This window comes from Platichthys flesus, chromosome 3 (assembly GCF_949316205.1).
Source record: "Platichthys flesus chromosome 3, fPlaFle2.1, whole genome shotgun sequence".
Classification (NCBI taxonomy): domain Eukaryota; kingdom Metazoa; phylum Chordata; class Actinopteri; order Pleuronectiformes; family Pleuronectidae; genus Platichthys; species Platichthys flesus.
In genome coordinates, this window is record NC_084947.1 from 12,335,254 (window position 1) to 12,359,545 (window position 24,292).

Here is a 24,292-nt window from a genome sequence, read left to right on the forward strand (position 1 = left end):
AAGTGTAATCAAATTCATATCCCCAGCCCCTGCTCCTACTCTCAACTCTCTGCATTTCACTTTGTTGCAAATGTGTCTCCAGGTCTATCTGCTTGTTTCACCAGGGGACCACATGTTCTGATGTTCTTGTGATAGCTCAAATTATAACAACTGATCAGATTAGTTTTACCGGTATTGGCTTATAACAGACTCTCACGATGGTTTCAGGGAAACATTTATTTGTAGTCTGGTACTTAGACCTGTGATACAAAAACACAACTCACACAAATACATTAGTTTGTCAAATGACATTGTGAAGTTCAACGAAACCTTAAAGCTACAGAATGAAGAAATACAAGATGGATGGATGTGGACGTCTGATGCAATCGAGGTAGAAATAAAAACAACTTTTATGATTTAAGAATGGTACGGTTTATAGCCTGGGCATCAGAGGAGAAACCACAACACAGCACAAGGTCCAAACACCTTTACTGATTTATGGCAATATTATTCAATTCCACTTTCTACAACTGACACTCTCTTCAGAGGCGGTGAGGTATTTCTAAGATAACGGATGCAGATTGAAGAACAGGTATGTCAAGTCAGCGAAATATTTGAACAGCTTAAGGTCACAACTCGGCATTGTAACACACTCCGGGGGAGTCTTTCCCAATGTATTGATCCTGATAATACTACGTCTCATTGACATTCTTTTATCATTTATACTGCTTATGCTCTGAAGTTCTTAGGGGGGGCTGGAGCCAATCCAGGTGGACATTGGGGGAGAGGTGGGTTGCAGCCTGGACAGGTCGCCGTATCACGTGGCTCTACTATCAGTAAATAAGGATGTAAGAAGGATGTTCACGACTGTGGCAACAAAGCCATCCTCTCTCCTCCTTATAATAATACTTTAATAATAATGTGCGCTTTGGGCATTCATTAGAATTAACTAAAATGTAGTCTGCTGATAAAGCTCATATCTCAGTACATAAATCAAAATACACTAACTGCCTCTTATCTTTTTTTAAAAGCATCAATATTAATAGAGCCTGTTGTACAGCACATTTTCACTTGTAATGAAAAGTGCTACACAAATGTTTTAATATTAATAGTATTATTTTTTTAAATACAGGATATGGGTACAGTATTTAAGCCCCCCCCGGATGGACTCGATGGTACGGGCCACCTTTTCGTGACGTCAGAGCAGTGTTATAAAGGCAGGGGCTCTGCGCCATGAGGCTCAGGCACCAGGATCAACGCTGTGCGGCTCTTTTGCAGCTAGTGAGGAACGAGAAACACACTCGTCGGTATTAAACCTGAACCGAAGCAGCTGCACATCAGCGTCATACCACTAGTCAGAAGCCGCCGTCGACCATGATGAACGGACAGATGAACGGTTTCCACAACTCCCTCATTGACGAGGACTGCTTCTTGTTCACCTCAGAGTCGGTCGGGGAAGGACACCCCGGTAAGTCTCCGGCCTCACGCGAGCCTGTCCGGGCGGAATGAGCCGCGTTCACCGCGGTTCGTCCCTCGTGTTGTTCACTGTAGGCTGAGAGAAATGCCGCTATTCACAAACGAGGGTTACGGTCTTTTCCGCTACGTAAGATGCTACTGGCTCGGTCTGAGGAGCACGCGCTGCCTGCTAACATAAGCTAGCTAATCTTGAGGGATGCTACCGCGTGTCCGTCTCACCGGTGATAAACACACCACCCTGTGTGTGTGTTTGTGTCCGACACCTACTGCTTTTTCACATCGAGTTATATTTTATTGTCTATTGAGCATAATCTTAAAAGTATCGTACGCAGCCCGGTGACTAGCGAGACACAAGCCTGGACATAGAATTCGGTGAATTAATGTTTAACATCGCTTTATGTGATTGAGTCAACGTAATGACGTTTTCACGTTTCCGGGCTGTTTCCCGTTTGGTTGCCCGCGCTCTCTCTGTCCTCCACACGTGCACATGCCGAAATGGCGACTGTGGAGGGGCTCGGGCCACTCCCACCGAGCTCGAACCGAGCCGGTGGCGCTAATCTGCAGCAGTTCATATCCACACCTCGTGATCTGGTCTGTTACTGTCGCTGGTGTTCAGTCATGTGTGTTCACTCTTTTCAGACAAGATCTGTGATCAGATCAGCGATGCGGTTCTGGACGCCCACCTCAAGCAGGATCCCGATGCCAAAGTTGCATGTGGTAAGTTCGATTCCGTCCCGTCCAGTGTGTGTTGGCTCACGTCAGATGTTTACATGTGGGGGTTTGTCTCCTGCGTATGTTTTCTCACATTTTTCTCTTCTGGCAGAGACCGTTGCCAAGACTGGGATGATCCTTTTGGCCGGTGAGGTAACATCTCGTGCCACTGTAGACTATCAGAAAGTTGTCCGGGACACAATCCGCCAAATCGGATATGATGACTCATCCAAAGGTGCGTGATGTTGTCTGCCTTTATTAAGATGCATAATTCTTAATCTTAATGACTGGTGTGTTGATCGGCTGCTGTCTCTCTTGCACAGGCTTCGACTATAAGACCTGCAACGTTCTTGTGGCTTTGGAGCAGCAGTCTCCTGACATCGCTCAGGGTGTCCACGTTGACCGCAATGAGGAGGACATCGGAGCTGGTGACCAGGTCAGCGGAGACATAAACACCTTGATCTGCCGTCTTTGTTCTTGAGTTAACAGTCTTGTTCATTAAACACTGGGTATCTGATCCTTGCGCTACAGGGCTTGATGTTTGGATATGCCACGGATGAGACTGAGGAGTGCATGCCTCTCACAATTGTCCTTGCCCACAAGCTGAACGCTAAGATGGCTGAACTGCGCCGTGATGGCACTCTTCCCTGGCTCCGGCCAGACTCAAAGACACAGGTGGCGCTTTCACGCTTGCTCTGAACTACTGCAAATTATCTTGTCTGGGAAATTTTGCTCATTTCCCTTGTTGCGTCCTCCACAGGTCACTGTGCAGTACCGCCAGGACCGCGGCGCCATGCTCCCGGTGCGGGTGCACACCATTGTTGTCTCTGTGCAGCACGATGAGGACATTTGCCTGGAGGAGATGAGAGATGCCTTGAAGGAGAAGGTCATCAAAGCTGTTGTGCCCTGCATCTATTTGGATGACGACACCATCTATCACCTGCAGCCTAGTGGACGATTTGTCATAGGGGGTCCGCAGGTAAATGTCGGAGGGTGTGTGTCAGAAAGTGCTTATACTCTGTTAGTTACCTGCTTAACCCCTGTTGCTCCATTACAGGGTGATGCTGGCCTCACTGGACGTAAAATCATTGTTGACACTTATGGAGGCTGGGGAGCGCACGGTGGTGGAGCCTTCTCTGGGAAGGATTACACTAAGGTTGACCGCTCTGCTGCTTATGCTGCACGCTGGGTGGCCAAGTCTCTAGTGAAAGCTGAGCTCTGCAGAAGAGTTTTGGTCCAGGTAAGAAGTTGTCACTGTTCACCTGTCTTCATATTAGAGAGTTGGGCCAAAGGAGTTTCTGTCTGAGTTCCTAAAATTTTGCATACGCTTTATATATATATATATATATATATATATATATATATATATTTATAATAAATATATTCTGCATTAGGTGTCCTATGCCATTGGAGTTGCCCATCCCCTCTCCATTTCGATCTTTCACTACGGGACATCCAACAAGAGTGAGAGGGAGCTGCTTGACATTGTGAAGAAGAACTTTGATCTCCGTCCTGGAGTCATCGTAAGGTAATGTATAACCCCGACACCACCTGCTACCTCAGCATCTGGCTCGCTCCTTTCTTCGGGCCTTGAATTGGCCTTTTGTGTGTTTTTTTTACTTGGGTATTTGATTTAAAAGTTGGTGAATTAAGAGATTTATTGTGAAAACTGCACAGCTGCAGTTTTTCCTTTGCCACAGCTGGTGCTTTCACCTCTGATCTTAAAGCTGAGTTTGCCTTATTACTTAAATACATACTCACATGGGTATTAGTTTGGGCTAAAGTCACATTTTTTGGGGCAGATACAAATGTTGCCTGACTTAATGAAGCCTTCTAGCTTCTAGTTAGATAAGCATTTTCTCCACAAATTGAGGGCGGTATCCATCTGCAAGCTACAGTGTCCAGTTTGGATGGCAGGGTAAGTGTTGAAGCTTCACGTGTTTCCCACGTTACCAGCCGCTCTAGTTAACCCTGGTTTTTATTTTGGTAGCTCTCGACACACTCCACTGGCCAATATGAGCGTAATGCCTGTGTGTGAGTATGAACGTGTGCATCTGCCTTTTCCCACTGACTGCTGCTAAATATGTTGATTATGTATTCCAGGGAGCTGGATCTGAAGAGGCCCTTGTATCAGAAGACCGCAGCGTATGGCCACTTTGGCCGAGACTCCTTCCCATGGGAGGTGCCCAAAAAACTAAAATGCTAAACCTGTTAAGCTTTTCCCCCCCAGGCTTGTTGGTGTATACTACAGAGAAGCCTCCAAGGTTCCAGGGGGTGAAATGCACTTATCTCTCAAAATAATGGTATCATTTAACACATGACTCCTTCCTCTAAGCTCCACTTCCCTCCCTTGTCTTGTTTCTGTTTTCTGCTGGTCTCAGTATCTTGCTGGGTCTTAGGAGGCATGCCTCAGAATCTGTTAAACTATTGGATGGGTTCCATGAACCCATGCACTGTAGTACTTCATGTTCTCCCACGTCTTGAGGTTCCCTGCTTCTCGTTGTGATAGGCCCTGAATAGCTGTGTTCTTTTGCTTTTTTGGCATTCCACACTCGTCAATAGTGTCAGCCTTTTAATCAGTGTCACGGCGGGAGCATATTGGGCAATATGCAACACCCCATGTAATATACTGGTGCTACAAAATGAATCTGCATCTTAAAATGTTCTCGTCCATTTAAAAGCAGAATTTGAAAGTAGGAGATCCTGTTATTTGGCATCTTCCCAAACCTATTTAGCGTTATTCTAAACATTCCTCCTCGTCAGTCTGACCCACTGTTCTTTTTCCTTTTTTTGTTGGCTTTATTCCCTCGTCTTTGTGGAGGATGTTAGAATGGCACAATTAAAATTGAAGGGTTGTTGCTTTTTGTCACTAGAAATGCTATGCATTGCAGGATATGGGGTGCGCCAAATTGTAATTATATAAGCTCTTACATGAGCCTAAAACCTCAGATGCCCCTACAGACCGTTGCTGTTTTCTGACGTAATACAGAAAAGTCAGAAGCTGCTATGTCACTGCTCTGGTCTGCAGAGGTATTGATTTATACTTGACGATTGGTAAAATTGGATTGTTTATGCATTGAATTCAATTTTAAGTGAGCCCTTTTTAAAATGTAGTCTCGCAAGCTTTTTTTATGGTTTGACTGAAAGCCCCTTTTACCCCTCTATGTATATAGATGGCAGGTGTAGCTACAGAGAAACCTGGCTCCCATCTGTATCCTGAAAGGGTGTGTTCTTATTGATCTTATTGGCTAGGAATCAAACCTCGTCACTATTTATTTGTTCTCTGAAACGCGGCGTGGATACAGAGAAGCCGATATTTCAGAAGGCAGCTTTAGAAACATTGAATCTTGAATTCCTGCTGACTTGATCAGTTTTCAGTGTTTTGCTTGAGGCCCCAGAGTGTACTACAGAAAAGCTTTGGTCTGCCTCAAGAGAACTTGTCACTGACTAGAATTAATGACGATTTTACAACCATTTAATTTTTTAGACCACAGATGTTATCTTTAAGTGGATTAGTTTAAAATCCCCTGAATGTCTGGTGCAATTTTCTGGCTCTGGCCTATCTTCATGAATGGGATGGCAACATTTGGTTGGTGTAGTACAGAGAAACCAGCCTTGTTTACATAGCCATCCCCATGTGTTGGATAGAGTTGGTTTGTTGTTCCCTTGTACCACTCAAGAGCATCCTGTTGGCTACAGTAAGTTAAGAGTGCCTTTTCTATTTCCTCCTCTCCTCATTTCTTTTTTTTTTCTCCTCCCACCAACATGCGTTAAACTTCCAGAGGAACAAGTAGCTCAAACTGTTATCCTTCATGTCTACATGGGTAGTTTCTTTATGCTCTGTAATAAACAACTACTCCTTAAAAGTTTCTGTGGCTCCGTATATTTTCTTGTAAATAATTGGTATTGTCATGATGAGAAAGTGTTTAGTGCAGCTTCTCATTCGTTTCTCTCTGTTTTTAGCCAAATGCCCCTATAGATAAAATCCTATTTGCTTTTTTTAACCTAGATTTATTTTGACAAGTTCTGGGAGTCATTGAATACCACAAAGCTACTGCATGTCCACTAAAAAAAAAATCAGTCAAACATGTATTGCCCCTTTGCTGGATGCAAGACAATTAAATGATTTGAATATTTTGCGGGATGGTAGGTGGGTTGAACATCTTCCTCCATAAGCAATTCTGACGTCAAGAGTTAAACCTTCGACAGCTGCCTGCACCTAATACAATGGTCAGTTTAATTCTGGTGTGACCGGTGTAATGTCTCTGAGATGACAGGCCTAGACAACTGCCCCTGCAGCAACCTCATGTCAAGTGTGCAGGTGTAAGGAAATGAAAAGTTTTTCATGGTGTTGGCGTAGTGATGTAGGTGTTTCAACCTGTTCCCGGCAACAGCACAAGTCAGCACCCCATTTGGTACACACATTTGTATTAATTGGGGGGGGGGGGGAAAGATCTTCCATGTTTTAAGATCTTAATTGTTGCCTCTGCCAAGCAGGTTGTGGTTAGTTGTTACACAGGAAAAACTTCTCAGCTGCTCCATGACATTGGGGAGTGGGGCTGGACCCAACGAGTAACATGGGATGGTAGGTTTTTTAACATGTTCCTTAATTAATGGTTCTCAATATATTTAAGGAATTTATAAGTTTAAGGAATTTATATGTGTGTGCAATTTGTTGCAGATCCAACTAATAAATACTGGTGCTGTCAATCGATTAAGATATTTAATCGCATTTATGTCAGTTAACTCAAAATTAATCGCGATTAATCGCAAATGTATATCTAACATCCCTTCATTCATTTTTTCTCCATAATTTTTTGGGGGTTTTAATGCTCTATCAACATGGAAAGTGGCTTGGCTTGCTTTATGCAAATGTTTTATTTCATTGAAAAACAACATTGCCAAACAGGGCGGTGCTAAATAAAATTATAAAGTGCACATTTCAGGTAAACAAGGACTCAGCCTATAGTGCAGTTAAACCATGGCTTAATATTTTCTTTTTTTCAAGTTTGCTTTTATCATAGCAGTCAGGCCTCTCAAACAGACAAGACACATAATAACAAACAAAATACACAGGCAAGTATCGGCCTACTTTGAAACAAATTAAACACAGAACTGTTTAGGGCTATTTGAGTCCTCCCCATATTTGTGGAAAATGTATGAAATAAGAAGTACCCTATTTTGAAATAAATAAAAACATATAGCTGCAGCCTAGTAGCTTAAAAATATATATTTTAGTTGGCGAAATATTAAAACAAAAAGCGAGAGCAGGTCAGACTGGAGGCGAACACAGATACTGCAGCTCGATAAAATCCAACTGCAGCTTCTGCTCTGATTGAGAAGCTGAGACGCTGATTTCTGATCAGCTGAGACCAGAGAAACTCTAAGAGAGAAGCAATGAGTTTCCATAGTTAAGAAGCAATGAGTCATTGAGAGGCTGCTTCACGTGAACGAGCTCTGATCTCACTGTGTCTCCCTGAGCGAGTGCACGGGGGCAGGGGGCGGGGCTACGGTGCGCTATCTCGAACCACACACAGACACACACACACACACACTCGGCAACGGCGTTAAAATGGGTTTGCGTTAACGCCGTTAATAACGCGTTAAACTGACAGCACTAATAAATACACATTTAGTGAATTTAAATGTAGTTTCATAAGGGGACTGGGTGGAGGTAATGCATTTTACTTAATGTCATTGTGGTTTAAAGTTCCTGTTGTTTTCTTCTGTCACGTCAATAACACGGACCTTAGGTGAGGTTAGAGCAGAACTAATTATTTAATCATCATGCAATGATTTCATTAATGATCATTCTTTTCTTCAATAATCAGTTTTTCTAGTGTTTAAAACCTGAGAATCCTCAGGCCGAAGTTAACAAAACTTATTTTAAAAGATGCGAAAGGCAGTGAAATAGTTTCCAGATAGAAACAGCAGTTACTAGTAACAGCACCTACATTCTATGTCAATTATTTAGTCAATAGCTGCAGTACAAAACTTTGACTTACTGTTTGTCAATAAGAGCATCCTGTTGAAAAGGTCACTCTGACAGCATCTGAGTGACCTTTTAAGGTTACCAGAGTGATTTGCATGTCAGAGTAGACCTTGGATCAATAGGAGAGTTTTAGACATAACAGAATAAATACCTTCACTCTATGACTCTGTTATCTGCAGCTCACGTTGAACTTTGACACATTGGCATTGTAACCCAAGCACAAATAGACGGTGAATCTTGAAGGCCTTGGTTTGGCTCAAAGAAAGTGTTCATGTATTAAAACAATAAAATTATAAATGCAGTTGCGGTAAAGAATCAAATAGCGAGGGATGAAAATGTTTCATTTTAAGTTAATTCCAAAGTGTCCATATTTAATTATGTTTTTGTTATTAGGTGTTTGATGTTATATTTCATGGTTTGGTGCTGCTACAAAATCCCAGGTAGAGAGTGTTAGAAAAACAGTTACAGAATAAATATACAGAGACAGAGCCAGTAATAGGACAATGCTATATTTCATCTGAGGACGTGCAAGAATTTCATTATCACGACCCAGTTAATACCAGTTAACTCAACATAATTCAGTAATTACACGATAACCACCAAAAAACGTCAACTATTCATAAAAATGAGTCTAAAATGTAACATAGAAGTAAATAATATTTGGGGAGGTCTCCCAACAGAGTGGCTACAAAAACACATGATAGCAATTCTCCGGATGTTGACCCAGTGATTGGAAAGTGTGAAGATAGAAAACCAAACATGGAGGACTTCACTACAATATTCTGTCTGTGTGTGTAAACCTTGAACTGATGTATTCCATGTCCTTAACGGACTAAATTCATCAAGGACAATCTGAACAAAGACTAGTCTAATCCGTGGGAATCACGGGAAATGGAGCCTCATGTCACCTTGGCTGCCTTATCTCAAAGATCATTCATCTTTTACTGCTCATTCAAATATAGTGAATCCAGTTTTGAATCATTATCTCTGAGCATGGAATCATCTTTGGGAAAATGTCCTCGGGTTAAAATCTCAGGTCATGACTCACTCTGAAATCCATCGTTCAGGGTCAGAGCTGAATTGATAATATTCAAGTTGAACATGAATTAAGTTGTTTGCTGTGGGAGCTTTCTGATACTTCAGGGTAACTGGTAATTAACAAAGAAATCTTCTCGTTAAATAAAACCTCAAAACAAAAATGATCAAAACATGATCATTTTTGTCATGATCTTAACATGACTGGTATCATTAAAACAACTTTTTAGATAATGTGTCTTTTTTTTTTTAAGTGACAAGAAGGGACGTTTGTGTTAATCGAACCAAAGGTCTGTATGAGCATGATAAATAAGACCAGTAGAGGTACATAACCTTCTAACACTTTCTTCTAGTAATCCATGACTGATAGACCTAAGATGTATTTCTTGGCATATATGGGCTTCGTGGAACTGTGAAAATGAATCAAACCTTATTCTGTCTTTTACAGAACTGCTTGTTCCTGATACCAACAAATTAATTATGTTTACTTTAGATCTTGACCGAAACTGTGGAGGCAGCGACCCCAACAAACCTTGTCTATTTAAATGGATTTGCCAGCTTGAACCTGACGGCTCTGTGAGTGAATGAGTTGATTTGTGGGTTTTTCATGTGATCGTTGCACTAGGATTGTGGAAAACTAAACAACTGCATTGGCTTTAAACCTGGGCAGTCTGTGGTGTTGCCCATCCTCTTCATGTTTTTATCAGGATGCAGATCAAGAAATAAATGTCAGGAAAGGGTAAAAATAAAGTGCTCTGGGGATTTCTAAAATTATTATATCACAAATACCAAAATACACATCCAGGATCTACACTTCCCATCCTCTGAGGGTCATGAGAGTTCACTTTTTAAGATCTCTCTCCTGGCAGCTGGTATTATATGTCTGGAAGTAGTCCTTGTCCCTGTAAGCTCGTCTCATGTACCTCATGTAACTAAATACGTTACAGCAGCAACAGTGAATCACGCTATGATATTCATTCCTACTAAGTCGTTATATTTGGACCTTAACTCAGTTGAACTGACACAGCAGCTGTGCGTTCCCTCTGCCACAATTGCTCAGTCCAACATCTATATTTATCTCTGAATGGAGGGATCAGGTTGTGCTGAGGATTATGTCCCACAGCCTTGAATGGGCAAGTGCCCTCACCCCGGTACCAGTACTGCTGGATACCGAAGTGCACTGGGCAGTGTGTGGAACTGTGCCTCGACAGCATAGCAGCACATTCACTTCACATTTCAGAGGCACCTCGATCACTGCATCACTGCGGTCTTTTAGCTTTTTGGGGCATTGGGCTGAGGTTTGCTGAATTATACCTTTGTTCCTCCTTAACAAAAAAAGGACCACCGATAATTCTTCAGACTCCAAGGTCACCAACTGTGCAGCAGCTCACACATGAGACCAAACAAAGCACAATGGATTCCTTAAACAAAATGTCAAGACCAAATACTATTGTCAGCTGTCAGATAAGGTCTTTCTCACAGTGAGGGCAGTGGGATTTCTTTTTTGGATTAAGGGGCAGCTGATGCATTATATGTACGACCTTGCTGTTGCACTCTTGCCGAAGCGGAAATCCACAAATTGCTCTTTTAGCATTTTGCTCATGTGATAATCGACTCTATTTCCTTTCAAAATGTTAGTGCACTTCAAATTGAGTCAGGTTCACCAGGAGAGGGAAGAAATGAGAATCTCACCGTACAGAAGGAAACTGAAGATGTTTTTGCTTCAAATGTTTCCCACTAATTGTCCTGGAGTGCATTGTATTTATATGTAGGATATAAACCGTGCATAAATCAGGTTTTATTTCTCAATTATTTGAGTACATTGATCCTAAACAAGAATGGAAGGCAAACGTGTTGTTTTTTGTGTGGATGGTAGTTGTGAGTTTCTTTTCAATGTTTATGTGTGATTTCGGTTTGCGGGGTAATAAAAGGCCTTAACCTGCAATCAGACCCAGTTTGTGAATGTGCCCAACCCTGTCTAGATTCCAAAGCAGGTTATGCAACTCTGGTCTCTGAAATCCCTTCAAAAGGTTGATAAAAGTCAAAGCAAGTAAAACATTCAAAAACAGGAGCTTGATAAAGAAGTCGACGAATTGATTTGAATCTCATGAGCATGTCAGGGGGCCTTAGGTTACTGATGCACTTAAATTCATCAATAATCACACAAGCAAGTAAAAACAAACCTACAGAGAGAACTTACGAGATAATAGAAGATGGTGCCGGAAGCCTGAAGCCTAATTTAAATAAACTAAATAAATAAAAGAGAAATCTGTCAAAGAATCCAGATTTTAGCGTACCAACGAAGAGAGGGGGGTGCAAAATATTTTTGCACTTTTGTGTTTAACAAAAACTTTGATTGCAACATTTACATAAGTACTGAAAAGTTAAGTACCTCAATAATGGACAGATTTTGTGAATGGAATTTCAAACGGTGAAAATGATTTCCACTTTGATAGAGCTTTTAAAGTTCTATTCTATTCTATTCTGTTCTGTATAAGTATATGATTATCTACAAATGTGAGACACACTTTTAATACAAATTTACAGAAATAGATCCTTAAAATGGTAACGCACTTATCTTTATCTCTTTTAAGATGCAGTTTGTCAGAAAATGATTAAAAATCGGGCTTTCTAATTAAACAGTCACTGAAATACTCCTTAACTGCACATTTACTCCGTACAAAACACTTGTTGTGTGACTCACAGACCTAGTTTCTGATTATGAAATTCGTTAATGTGATACTACAGTAAAGGGGGTAAAGGGGAAGGTGTGGGCTGTGATTGGGTCACACTGAGCCAATTGAGAGCTGGTGAACCAGCAGAGTATGTGACTGTGTATTTCTCTGCTAATCAACTTCAGTCACATGCAGACTGAAGGAATGTAAAGTGAGCTGGAGCAAGGCGTTGACAATCTGCTGGGGAGTGTCCCTGCTCCACCAATAGGCCGGCAGAACCGGATACTCCTTGACAAGCCTTTGCATAACACAGGGGACTGGGCCTGCCATTTGGCCAGAGGCTGAAGTGGCCAAACTGTTTATGCATTTGCGAAAACAATGAACTAATCTCTTACTAAAGAGTGGATCAACAGCTAATCCGTCCAAATGTCTAGTCAACCTTGTTTTTTTCCACAGCCAGGAGACGGATGTGACGCTTCTACTATTCAACACAGGCATGAAAACATGTTTGATGCGACAAACAACCTCATGTAAAAAAAACCTGTGCATCACAGCTGGTATCAGAAGTTTTGAAGGGCAATGGGTCCCTTTACTTTTACCACTTTCATCTCTGTTAATTAACTGGTTGTGAAAAAATGACATGAAATAGGGGGGGGGGGACAGACGAGCACTGACATGCAACAAATGCACAGATCAGGGATGTAATGGTTCCTATTCAGCACCAGACCATCAGAGCTCCTCAGATCTGGAGTCTTTTCCTTACATTCTCAACCAGAAAAAGATTGAAGTTACATTTAATGAACTGCCTTCTTTCACAAAATAACATGGACATGACATTGTATAGTCATGTTTATCCAGATAAAGTGCTACTATGCACCTAGAAACAATACAATCAAATCTGGAAGTAGGAGAACGGCAGTTCAGGCTTACATAATATAAAGGCTATAAAGGAATGTGCAGTTGAAAATGGATTGATAGCGCCACCTGCTGAAAACGTGGTGTGTAATATCAGTGTCTTACAATGTGTTGCTCTGTTATTTTTCCTTCTAGCACTAAATATGCCAGCGATACATTGAGAAAAAGACACAGTCACATTTGGACAGTAAATCATAATTTTTATGTCACTCTACATTTAAAGAGTTGTCAAATATATTACAGTATCAAAAATAAGTCTTTCAACAACCCTGAATAAATTATAATACTGAAAACAACAAAACACAGTTGCCACACAAACAGCATCATGGCAACATCCACTAAACTCTTCAATTCAATACGAACCAAAATGGAACTCTCACATTTACAACATAGGATCGGTGACAGGCTGCTATTCTGATCTTTGTAAACAGAGGAAACACAACCATGTTCAGTGGAGGATCAGGGTGAACACTGTTCTGTGAAAGTCCTTTCTGAAACAAACATGTAAAGGTCCAGTCAACAATGTGTTCAGACCTTGTATGAGGTAACGGTATAAGATGACGGTATAAGATGAGTACGATGCAGTGAACGTGACCTCTCCACACCACACTGTCTGTACCAACTGTGGTTCCTTCTCCTTTAATAACAGAAAACTTTGTTGGAGAACACATTGGGATCTCTGCCGACAGCGGCTGCACAGGACCCAGTTCCTCATTATTCCTCCAACAATGTGAACAGCGCTCACGGAAGAGCACAGAACTGTGAACGAAATATTATTCCACAGGGCTTTGCCTGTAGTGCCTTTGACATCACATTCGTGGTTCTGATATCACTCAGCGTTTGTCCCGTCTTTTGTCCATTTCCTTTCGAATCCGAGCCACCAGAGCTGCCCTCATGGCTGAATCCAAGCTATTCTTTTCCGCAACACTTTCCACTACTATCTCGGGCTTATCTTCCTTAACAAACAGAAAAAAAACAGAGAATATATTGAACCAACAAAACCTTAAAGGAATACATAAATCATACAAAAGGCAAGAAACATCAAATAAAAGGGGGATGTGTGGGTACCTTGTGCACAAGGAAGGACGTAATGGCACCAGAGTCTGCCTGATAGTCGAGCCAGAAGAGTTCAGTCCCGTGTGTTTCAGTCTCTGTGCTCGACCCACTCTCGTTCCACTCCTCAGCCTCGGCACCAGCCCCTGGTTCTGATTCATCTGCAAAGCAAGCACACACAAACCCTCTCTTCACTCTTATTCAGTGGCTGCACCATCAACGGCAGGAACCCAAGTCAAGGGCAGCTGGATCTTACGTCTTCGCCGTGGATGGTACACTTGGATGTCAGGTCGACGGGGTCGTCTGGGGGTTGTGGTGTTCCTCCGCAGCTGCAGCTCCTTGGCTTCCTTCACCTTTTTATCATAGTCATCCCTGGAAGAGGCAGGGGATCAACACTCTGTTATTGCTCTGAGAAAGACACATGTCACCTTCTAACCTGGCTACACACAAGCAGGGCATTAGTGTTACTTTACATAAGGATAACTATTTGCTCTTCAAGTTAAACTGTTTCATGTTGTTTTAACTTCTGACTTTGAAACTAAACATAACTTTGATCAAAAGGCCTGTGCGACCTTTACATTTACTTTCGACCAGTTTTAACAATAATGTAACTTAAACATATTAATCATTTTTTGCAATCACATCCACTTCTATTTAAAAATCAGAGAAAAGTAGCTTCAGCTCCAGATATTGTGGATGGATGCTGTGAGCTGGCTAGCATGCTCTCTGCTAACACAAGCTAACAGTAGTTAAGGAAATCACCTAGCAATCTGGTTCCTCCGGATATGGTGCAGGAAGCCGTGGCTCATGTCCAGGCGCCCTGAACGTTTGTATTTCAGCTCATCCTCTTCGTCGTCCCTCAGAATATCCATTTCAACACAGGGACGGTATTTAGAAGCTAGTGGCGCTAATGTTTCCTGCAGGTCTCAATCAGAGCACTGACAAAAAGCTACATGCTAGCTAAAGGGAATTCGTTGGCCAACCGTAACACCCCCGGAGTTTATAAATCTAGCCTAACCAAAAACATTGTTTTACATTGAATTTAACAAACTCATCACAACATCAAAACATCGAAATTGGTTCCAATAAAAAAGAACACTATAGTTTAAAAATTATACCAGTTGTCACGTTGGTTTGGACCCTGAGCGACTCAAAGATCGATGTAGCTCCAAACCCCCGGGATAGTTTTTTTCATATTTTCGAACGGCGACGCACAAACACCGCGAGCGTCGACGCACACGTTGTGCGACTCATTCATCTGACCCACTCCAAGTTGAGCCTTTCTCTGTTAGTTTGACTTTACCTCCGCAAGATAACAGCGATGATGGTTTCTCTGAAACGAGAAAGAGAAGCTGAGGTGGACGACGATGACGACGACGAAGAGAACGACAGCGATGAAGGAGGTTATATATATATATGAAATGCTAACGTCTGCACGTCGTTTGATTAGCAGGTTGCTACTTTACGCACACTTAGCTAAACGTGCGTTGGATTTTGTATCACTCGCTCACCCAGCATCCGAGGTGGCTCGCTTGCTATCTCTGCGGTGTTGTTTTAACACCGCCCTTTCAGTGCACCCCGTGTATCGAAAGCGCCATAACCAGGAATAGTACGAGCTCTCCTGGGTTAGCTTAGCATGTTTAGCTAATTGGGCTGATTGGGCATTCACTGTATTGACTGTTTGCTTCTATGTTGCAGTGGCAGCTAAACTAGGCCGAGGTCGTGCAGCAGAAGACCGGAGAAGTCGCCACTGCCCGTATCTCGACACCATAAACAGGCAAGAGAAAGTTCCCTTGACTGTTCACTGTTTATGTTAGCGCTAAATGCTAGCTAGCCCAGTGCTGCTCCATTGCCCTGCATCTGATCTCCGCTTCCGCCTGGTGATCCCACAGGAGCGTGTTGGACTTTGACTTTGAGAAGCTCTGCTCCATCTCCCTGTCCCACATCAACGTCTACGCCTGCCTCATATGTGGGAAATACTTCCAGGGTGAGTGAATGACCTGAGAGTCCACCACATTGAAACGCTTGGTTGTGCTGGGTCTGACCCACTCGTGTGTGCTTCACTGCAGGTAGAGGACTGAAGTCCCATGCCTACACCCACAGCGTCCAGTTTACCCACCATGTGTTCCTCAATCTGCACACACTCAAGTTCTACTGCCTGCCAGACAACTATGAGATCATTGACTCCTCACTGGAGGACATCACTGTAAGTACAAACACAGGGTCATTTCCTGATCGCGTGACGGTGCTTTCTTTACTTGAACCTGAATTCCATTTACGATTGAGCATATTTTTTATTTAAACGCAAACTTCACGGTGGAAAAAGACTGACAGGGGGAGTGGAGAAATGAAATAGGGAAATGCTGATATTATGCTATGAATGTGTTTATTTGTGAGTTTGGATATTCATTGTATATTTGGATACAGCTTAAATATTGCCATGGTCTGGTGTGAAAGGTTACATCACAGCAAGGTCACACCAAAATGAATCTCTATAAACAGTCAGCATGTGAATATGCAGAATCGAGCAGGCTTTGGTTTTCTGCCAGTTCGTGTGGAGAGCAAAATGCACTGGCTATCAGCTTTTTATTTCATCCTCATAATGTAGATAGCTGTTCATCGAGTAGGACTCATGCCTTAATATCTGTTAGAGCATTGATCAAAGATGATTTCAAAGCCCTATTAATGTTACTGTAATGTGTCTCTCTCATAATAGTACATAGTCAATACTGGCCCGTTTTATCATTTTGTCGTATTCAAACTCCAATTTTGTGTCACTAACTTGTTGACACGTCTTTTTCTACAGTATGTGCTAAAGCCAACTTTCACCAAGCCGCACATTTCAGGACTTGACAAGCAAGGAAAACTGTACCGAGCCTATGATGGTACGACGTACCTGCCAGGCATTGTTGGGCTCAACAACATCAAAGCTAATGACTATGCCAACGTGGTGTTACAGGTATGACAAAACTGCCACAGTGGACATTATCTGGGCAAAGTCAAAAACTTAAAAATAACCCATCCTTTTTTATTTGCTTCTTCTTCTTCTTAGGCTTTTTCCAATGTTCCACCTTTGCGAAACTACTTCCTGGAAGAGGAAAACTACAAAGGAATCCGCAGACCACCGGGGGACATCATGTTCCTCTTGGTGCAGAGGTTCGGGGAGCTGATGCGCAAACTTTGGAATCCGAGAAACTTCAAGGCCCACGTGTCTCCCCATGAGATGCTGCAGGCCGTGGTGCTGTGCAGCAAGAAGAACTTCCAGATTACCAAGCAAGGTAAGATTTGTGTCACAACGCATCACAGTACAGGGAAGTACGGTAGGTTGTGTCTCTGATTGTTTGTTTTTGTTTCTGCAGGAGATGCTGTGGACTACATGACGTGGTTCTTGAATGCTCTGCATGGAGCTCTTGGAGGCACAAAGAAAAAGCCATGTGAGTAGGAGATTTTTTTTAATTGAATTAGTTCATTTCTATTTGGCTATTGGAGCTAATTTGTCCTCATGTAGTGTTTCCAATTTATTATGAACACTGTGTGTACATAGAAATTCTAATTCTTCCAGCAATAGTTTCATAATGTGCCCAAAAAAAATCTACATCTCTCATAATAACATAAGACATCTTTAAGTTGGTGGGTGTAGCGCTATGTGCGGTGTGCTTGCTCGTGCTGTTCTGCTGCTGTGTTCGGTTAAAGCTGATGTGGCATCAATGCATTTATTTCTCTTACACAAGAACTTGTCGGTTTTCCTTTCGTCTGTGTACCTGTAACTTGGAATCTATTGCACGTGAGAGCAACCTTTGACCCCATTTCTGTCATCAATGTAATTAATTGAGTGAGAAATGCTGCATTTTGTCTTTCTTCCATCATAGCAAGCATTACACAGGCATTTCAAGGCTCCATGAGGATCTTCTCCAAGAAACTTCCACACCCAGATTTAGTAAGGCTGCTATTTGAACTAATTAACTGTCATATGAATCATGTTGTTAATAATGAAGTCAGATTATTTATATATGTGTGTGTGTTTGTGTAATGTATATACTAAAACAAAATTAAAAAGATTTATTTCTCATTGTCAAAATTGTTCTTGAGTTTTGAAGCGCAGATATTAGACATTGGGCAGAGAGAAGATTCTCATCACCTGCCACCACCTGTGAATATTTGATTTATTATATTTTTTGATATAATTTAATTGTAACTGTAATTATTTCCCAGCCACCCGAGGAGAAAGAGGCATTACTTGTGACGGAGGAATACAAGGAACAGATGTCTGAGTCCACCTTCCTGTTTCTGACACTTGACCTCCCAACAGCTCCACTGTACAAGGATGAGAAAGAGCAGCTCATCATCCCCCAGGTCCCCCTCTTCAACATCCTGGGCAAGTTCACTGGCACCACAGAGAAGGTACAGACTATTGCAAATGTTACAATATGACCAGTTGTAGTTGTCTTTTCTAAAAGATATTCTAAAATAAGACTGGATTCAATTTTGTTTGACTTATAATCAGACCCAAAGCAAAGTTTTACTCTCTGCATCCTCTGTATTCAGATATTACACCTATAAGTTAAAACACTTTCCTTTCCTTTTATATTCAGGAATACAAAACCTACAAAGAGAATTTTCTCAAAAGGTTCCAGTTGACCAAACTTCCTCCGTACCTCATTTTCTGCATCAAAAGATTCACCAAGAACAACTTCTTTGTGGAAAAGAACCCAACAATTGTCAACTTCCCCATCACGTAAGTGCTGCACATATACTGTCAGGTGATGTTTGTAGGCTCTAATTTAAAGTGACTGCTGTTACTATGATGGACAGAGGTTGTCTCTTGTAAAAAGTGGTGTATAGGTTGTGTGAATTTTGTCGTCATGTATAAAGATGCACTTGTTTATGTTATCACTTTTCAATTTCTTCAACAGGAATGTAGACCTTCGTGAGTACTTGACAGAGGAAGCTCAAGTTACAGAGAAGTGCACCACTTATGACCTCGTCGCCAACGTGGTGCATGATGGGAAACCCACTGAGGGAGCGTACAGAATACATGTTCTGCATCATGTAGGTCGCAAGGAGATAGATTTTTTTCTTTGTTACAATAACCACAAACAATCTAAGAAAAGCTTTAGATTTGATCATCGTTTTGCTGATCATCTGTTCTGAAGTGTCTTTTTGTTTAATCAGGGAACTGGGAAATGGTACGAGATGCAGGACCTTCAGGTGATCGACATTCTCCCCCAGATGATCACGTTGTCGGAAGCCTACATCCAGGCAAGTCCTCCCACTCTTTGTGATTTTGTGTTGGAGAATGTAAATGGTACAGTGCCATGACTCAATAATTCTCTATACGACAAGAATCCCTTTTTGCCGTTTCAGATTATAGTTTTGACTATTTAGCTTGTATTTAACCATTAATTCCATGTAACATGAAAAATAAGCCCTTTACTCATTCAACCTCATCTGTATGAATTTGCTGTTGTGAAATCATCCCCTTGTAAAGATACAAATAAAAAATGTAAACATAAACAATAGAATTAATTTAATCTGGGGTTTCAGCCATGAACTAGGTGATTTCAGAGCCTCAGAAAAGAATAAAGTTAGTGTGGGGAGAAATACTTAGAATCCCTTGGTGAAACTCGTGATGCATTTTGTTAATGTCTCTAGAAGGATGTTGATAGCAACGGGTTTATCTGAACCTTATTTCAAAGTTTTTAAATGATTATAAATCAAAAAGTCTTTGAGTCTAACAAGGAAGCTTAGATTGCAGATTTGTATTGTGCTACTTTTGGTACTAATTGTTCAATTTGAACTGTTTCTAGATCTGGAAGAGACAAGATTGTACCGATGACACAAACGACCACAAAGAGGCGTAAGGGAGCCAGGATTTTCTTCTTCACTGTGATAGGCCTGAAGTGATGTCACCATCATGAGAGGAACTCGGTATTTAAGTGATTGAATTTAACAATATAGAAAAAGAGTGGCCAGAGAGCGAGAAGACTTTGTGTTTATAGTCACAAAAAAGCAAATACATGTAAATGTTTCCAGGTTTTTTTCACTGTTTTATCTTTTTATTATGTGGAAGTTTCTAAATAAACAAGCTCCAGAACATGCGTCTGAATTTTAGAAAACAAAACTTGAAGAAAAACGTTGCTCCTTTGTGGTTAGTGGTCGCTGGCCAAGAGATACAGACATCATTGTGTTTACAGGAGAAGAGTTTATAATTCTCTCTGAACAGGAACACTTCTTCAGGGAAGCCTGGAAGCTACAGCGGCTCACTATTGGAAAGTGACGCGTTGGGAACGTCCAAACTGGTTTTAGGTCGCTGGAAGAATGCTTACTTCAGCAGAAACAAAACAGGTTAGCATTGTTTTGTATTCCACCGCTGGAGACAGCTCTTAGAGAGTGAAGAAATTAAGATTGATCCTTAACTTGCAATTAATGATTATAGGTTAAGTGGCTGATTAATGCAAAGCTGTCCATTTAGCAGCACCAAAAAATAATACACACAACCCCTTTAATGACAAACCTTTGATTTAATTTAAGGAGTATGTATTTGCACCAGGCGTCATTGGAACAGCAGTGAGAGAAAAGCATAAGCAATCATTTGTCCAAACTGTCTTTAATACGTATTGAGGGTTCATCTTACAGCTAAGCATTAACATATTCATAGTGACATACATATTGTAGTGCGCATTACATTTGACTAAACCGCCTCAGAAACAAGTTTCAGACTGAATCCCGGCCCTGGTCTCACTAGCAAGCATGCAAACCAGAATAGTTCATGATAAATATTTATGGCTGATTGAAATAGTGGGGTGACTAATTTACCCTAAAGTAATAAAAGTAAAGTGCAAAACTTTTAAGTGGAATCATTTGAAACAAAACAGTGATTCTTTGAGAACATAACTACAGTTTGGTTTACTCATCTTCCATGTGTTGTCACAGAAAAACCTGCAAAGACAAAAGTACACAGACATCAAATATAGTAAATATATTATTCACAAAACCAGGTAGTGCAGGTTTATGAGTGACCAGTGCAGCTACTGGCTGCTGAAACACCTGCATGTGTTTCAGCTGTATTTCATTGCAATTTTCAGAAAATGGGACTGACCTGTGCATCACTGTTATCAGTTACACTAACAATATGGTTCTTCAGTGCAACGAACGCTTCCCCAGCGGCTCCACCTTCTTCAAGGCAACACACAGATCAGCTCTCTGCAGAACAGAAGAGACAAAAGACCCACAACGATGTGAGTGTGTGAGCATTTTAGAGGTTTCACTCTTTGTGGCTAGTGTTGTGTGGATGTGGGCTCATCATTCTGCGACACATTAAGTTAGTTAGTCAAATAAAGATGGTTCAGTCATTTCACCTCGGGCAAAGAAGTCTCTTATAGTCTCTATTACAAAACCATGTTTTCTTCCCTCCATTGACGTAGGCCATTGGACATATATTCGTCCTGTCCCCTGGCCGCCACCTGACTTAGTAATCATTCTCCCCCCCACCCCCCGAAAGCTATTCAAACTCTCAATAAATACACAAAATGAAAAAACACTACATTTTAATATACAATGCATCAACTACTCGGGACTGGGCAATTTTCTTACAATGGCAATCTAATTTATATATATATATATCTTTTTTACTTTATTGACTTGTTTATTATCTTTTCAATTGTATGCACTAACCAGGCTTAGCACTGTCGTTAACAGGTTTTAATTCTATTCCATTCTCTCCTATTCTTACAAAAGCGTGTTCTTACTTCACAAGCATGTGGAGCCTCCTCCTGGTTTCCCAAAACCTTCTGCAGTCGGGAGCCATAGATTTTGGTGAAAGTTTGGCACTGAAAAGAGCAAATAATTTTTTTAATGCAGAAAGACAAAAGAAGGAAGTAACAGGATATGTAGAGGCATTATAGGCTGGGTAACTACATAAGATACCAGTGTGGACACAAACAAAAACATGTTGGCTCTCTGAAACTGTTTTAATGTTGAAGTGATTCGTGAATTTAATTGTAAGTTGAGAATATAAAGAGTATTGGGAGTATAAGTTAAGGGCCAGACCTTGTGGATGGCATTGGGGTGATGGACGCACACAGACTGCAGGAAAGACGCGGTCTGAGGTTCGGTGGAGTTAGGAGCCAGGTGCAGTCGGCTCAGCACAGCCAGGGTGCGGCACGACTCGCAGTCCGAGGGGAGGAACGTCCCTGTGAAACCAGTAGAGCCTTAAATTAGTGACAGAGAGGAAGTGTAATGGTTCCTCACCAATCAACCTGTAAACAAACTATGAGTGAGTGTGTGACTGACCTGGAGGAAGCTGCTCCTCAAACAAACACAGGTGCAGAAGAGTACATATAGTCTGGGGCGCAGCAGACGACAGGAGGAACTCTACAATCTCTACGCCATATTTAGAAATGAAGTCATCACATTGGTCCTTGTAGCTATGAGGTAGAAGGTCACAGACCTCTCCCATCAGCTTCATTAAGGTTTCCTGCAGGGCGAGACAGGTCAGACAGTGACATAAACATCATGTGATGCATAGTGAGGGACATGTGCCTCAATAAATACACTGCAACAAAGGGGAAAAATCACCTCAGTCATGTTTTTAGGCAAAAGGGTCTCCAGTTTCCTGATGACAAACAGACACAGGGAGCAGGCTGGGTTGAACTGCTCCTAGCGAGAGAGAGAGAGGATGAGCTGGTGAGTGGGCCATTTGCACAATTTTCACTTTTTTATACGTTTTGTGTCCCACTTCTACTGACTCATACTAACATAGTTGCTGATGGCTGTGCCAAGCGCAGAGCTGGAAATGTCTTTATCAGCGGCGTGGTGGGGAAGTTTCAGCAGCTCCTCCTCCTTGTGGGCAGCACAAAGTCCAAGAGCCACACAGGTCTCGACTGGCTGCTACAAAAACACACACAACAATATGACATTCAAAAAGTCATGGTCGTATCACTGGAGGCATTTGTGGTTGTTGTTTTTCCATGTGTCTTAAAGGAAGCGTGACTAGAGGCTAAACTCACCAGGTGACCGGGTGTTTGGTGCAGCACTTTGGGCAGATACGTCTTCACCTGGGAGTCACACTGTGATGCCTGTTCACGTGGGAAGCGCTGGCAGAGAGCATGCAAGCCTTCATACACAGTCTCCTGCAAAAGGACAGTAGTTGGTGAAATGTTGTGACGAACAAACTGGGTTTGTCCTTTTGTAGAGAACAGTAGAGACGACTACCATTTTAGGTTTAACCGTTTCTTAAATTGCCACATTCTGTTGGCTTTGTAACAACAATAAGTTAAAACCTAGCATTCATAAAACAGAGGACGTGTAGTCTTAGTTTTGTCATTTACAAAACACACAATTTAAATCAAAATGACACAGGATACTACTGGGTCCCACGCTGCTGGATGTGTCTGACATTCTTTCAAATCAAACGCATGTGATCATCAGTAAAGTTAAAGTGAATCACAGACGTCCTCACCTTAGTGTCTCTGCTGGAGATCATGTTAGCGGACAGCTGGACGACCTGTCTGCATGTTGAGCACGTGTCCAGTGTCTGGTGAGGAGAGGCCACAGGGAGACGATTGTTCAGGCCAAGTACGGTCATGTTAAAACAATTAAATTCCAAACAAAGCTGTCTGTGTTTTGTCCCCGCGTGCACATTTTAACAGGAGCACATCAAAATATTTGTTGCTAAGGCAGAGAGACTGTGAATGTAAAAAAACACTAACAGTTTAGCTATTTAGAAAGAAATAAACACCTACATGCAAAACAGGAGAATGTTTCAGAGGACTGTAATAGTAAAAATACACTTTATTTATACTGCACCTTTCATAACACAGTTACAAGCTGCTTTACAAGTTGAAAAAAATGGAAACTGTTACAAAAAACAAACAATAAGAAAACAGAAATACAAAATTTGACACACAAGAAAAGAGTCAAATCAAGACAAAATAAAACATGATAAGACCAAAGTAGATAGTAGGATGATTATAAAAATGAGACAGCGAACTTATAAAAATACGTCTTTGAGAGATATTGTAAGAGGAGGAGTTTGCCTGTATGTGTTATTGTGAAATTAATGTTGAGAGCACGCCGATGATACGGGAAATAAGGAGGATTACCAGAGCCTCCTGTCTGATGAGAGACAAAGTGTCGGTGATGAACCTGCAGTCTCCTTTAAAACACACAGACAGAGACATCAGAACAGACGGTCACATATCTCAGCATCTATCAGAAAATGCGAAACGAATCTGATCCGTGACTGAAGGATGTGCGTGGAGGCCGCACATCAGAGGTGATGCGGGATGATGACGTAAATACTTAATCTTCATCTTACCTGGACAAAGAGACAGGGCGAGTATCACCAGCACGAGCCCATGTGAGGTCATGGTGAGCGGGAGCACGAGACAATTGACAGGTCCTGGTCTAGGTAAAAACATCAGTGCGGCTGAGTGGGTGGTACCGGAAATACAGG

The 24,292-nt window shown here is 41.7% G+C and overlaps 4 protein-coding genes across 6 annotated transcripts; 2 read left to right on the top strand and 2 right to left on the bottom strand.

The window, feature by feature from the left end:
- The first annotated feature begins 1,206 nt into the window (after positions 1–1,206).
- On the top strand, positions 1,207–6,035 carry mat2ab (methionine adenosyltransferase 2Ab). 2 transcript variants are annotated; one of them, XM_062381927.1, is made up of 9 exons: positions 1,207–1,447; positions 2,095–2,172; positions 2,279–2,401; positions 2,490–2,602; positions 2,698–2,841; positions 2,927–3,145; positions 3,224–3,406; positions 3,561–3,694; positions 4,270–6,035. In XM_062381927.1, exons 1-9 carry the CDS (start codon positions 1,354–1,356, stop codon positions 4,370–4,372), a joined length of 1,191 nt encoding a protein of 396 aa, XP_062237911.1. In that variant the 5' UTR covers positions 1,207–1,353; the 3' UTR covers positions 4,373–6,035. The 2 variants fall into 2 exon arrangements, with proteins under 2 accessions (XP_062237911.1, XP_062237912.1); XM_062381928.1 differs by having other exon boundaries at positions 3,561–6,035.
- A 6,720-nt stretch (positions 6,036–12,755) lies between these two features.
- Positions 12,756–14,943, bottom strand: c3h2orf68 (chromosome 3 C2orf68 homolog). Its single transcript, XM_062381933.1, has 4 exons — positions 14,599–14,943; positions 14,093–14,208; positions 13,852–13,997; positions 12,756–13,739 (listed from the first exon to the last, which is right to left on the bottom strand). Exons 1-4 carry the CDS (start codon positions 14,706–14,708, stop codon positions 13,617–13,619), a joined length of 495 nt encoding a protein of 164 aa, XP_062237917.1. The 5' UTR covers positions 14,709–14,943; the 3' UTR covers positions 12,756–13,616.
- An 83-nt stretch (positions 14,944–15,026) lies between these two features.
- usp39 (ubiquitin specific peptidase 39) lies at positions 15,027–19,934 on the top strand. The gene is made up of 13 exons (XM_062381929.1): positions 15,027–15,239; positions 15,535–15,613; positions 15,729–15,823; positions 15,906–16,042; positions 16,643–16,795; positions 16,889–17,114; positions 17,196–17,270; positions 17,706–17,773; positions 18,049–18,237; positions 18,429–18,571; positions 18,750–18,885; positions 19,009–19,095; positions 19,644–19,934. The coding sequence occupies exons 1-13, from the start codon at positions 15,158–15,160 to the stop codon at positions 19,695–19,697; spliced, it is 1,524 nt and encodes a 507-aa protein (XP_062237913.1). The 5' UTR covers positions 15,027–15,157; the 3' UTR covers positions 19,698–19,934.
- Positions 19,935–20,426: 492 nt separating this feature from the next.
- On the bottom strand, positions 20,427–24,292 carry sftpbb (surfactant protein Bb). Of its 2 annotated transcripts, none has more exons than XM_062381931.1 (11): positions 24,155–24,292; positions 23,940–23,992; positions 23,297–23,371; positions 22,845–22,967; positions 22,594–22,722; positions 22,414–22,494; positions 22,129–22,312; positions 21,886–22,028; positions 21,585–21,665; positions 20,936–21,039; positions 20,427–20,775 (listed from the first exon to the last, which is right to left on the bottom strand). In XM_062381931.1, the coding sequence occupies exons 1-10, from the start codon at positions 24,255–24,257 to the stop codon at positions 20,977–20,979; spliced, it is 1,035 nt and encodes a 344-aa protein (XP_062237915.1). In that variant the 5' UTR covers positions 24,258–24,292; the 3' UTR covers positions 20,427–20,775; positions 20,936–20,976. The 2 variants fall into 2 exon arrangements, with proteins under 2 accessions (XP_062237915.1, XP_062237914.1); XM_062381930.1 differs by having other exon boundaries at positions 22,594–22,725.

Excerpts from the sequence above, each read along its gene's own strand:
- mat2ab (XM_062381927.1), top strand. The coding sequence starts at position 1,354 with ATGATGAACGGACAGATGAACGGTTTCCACAACTCCCTCATTGACGAG. Across the intron at positions 2,842-2,926 it reads GGCCAGACTCAAAGACACAG|GTCACTGTGCAGTACCGCCA; the intron begins GTGGCGCTTTCA and ends CGTCCTCCACAG. Across the intron at positions 3,695-4,269 it reads CGTCCTGGAGTCATCGTAAG|GGAGCTGGATCTGAAGAGGC; the intron begins GTAATGTATAAC and ends TATGTATTCCAG.
- c3h2orf68 (XM_062381933.1), bottom strand. The coding sequence starts at position 14,708 with ATGGATATTCTGAGGGACGACGAAGAGGATGAGCTGAAATACAAACGT. Across the intron at positions 14,209-14,598 it reads CGGAGGAACCAGATTGCTAG|GGATGACTATGATAAAAAGG; the intron begins GTGATTTCCTTA and ends TGCCTCTTCCAG. Across the intron at positions 13,998-14,092 it reads GTACCATCCACGGCGAAGAC|ATGAATCAGAACCAGGGGCT; the intron begins GTAAGATCCAGC and ends CTTGCTTTGCAG.
- usp39 (XM_062381929.1), top strand. The coding sequence starts at position 15,158 with ATGATGGTTTCTCTGAAACGAGAAAGAGAAGCTGAGGTGGACGACGAT. Across the intron at positions 15,240-15,534 it reads GAACGACAGCGATGAAGGAG|TGGCAGCTAAACTAGGCCGA; the intron begins GTTATATATATA and ends TCTATGTTGCAG. Across the intron at positions 15,614-15,728 it reads TATCTCGACACCATAAACAG|GAGCGTGTTGGACTTTGACT; the intron begins GCAAGAGAAAGT and ends GTGATCCCACAG.
- sftpbb (XM_062381930.1), bottom strand. The coding sequence starts at position 24,257 with ATGTTTTTACCTAGACCAGGACCTGTCAATTGTCTCGTGCTCCCGCTC. Across the intron at positions 23,993-24,154 it reads CGCCCTGTCTCTTTGTCCAG|GAGACTGCAGGTTCATCACC; the intron begins GTAAGATGAAGA and ends TGTGTTTTAAAG. Across the intron at positions 21,040-21,584 it reads AGGCTCCACATGCTTGTGAA|AGAGCTGATCTGTGTGTTGC; the intron begins GTAAGAACACGC and ends TCTGTTCTGCAG.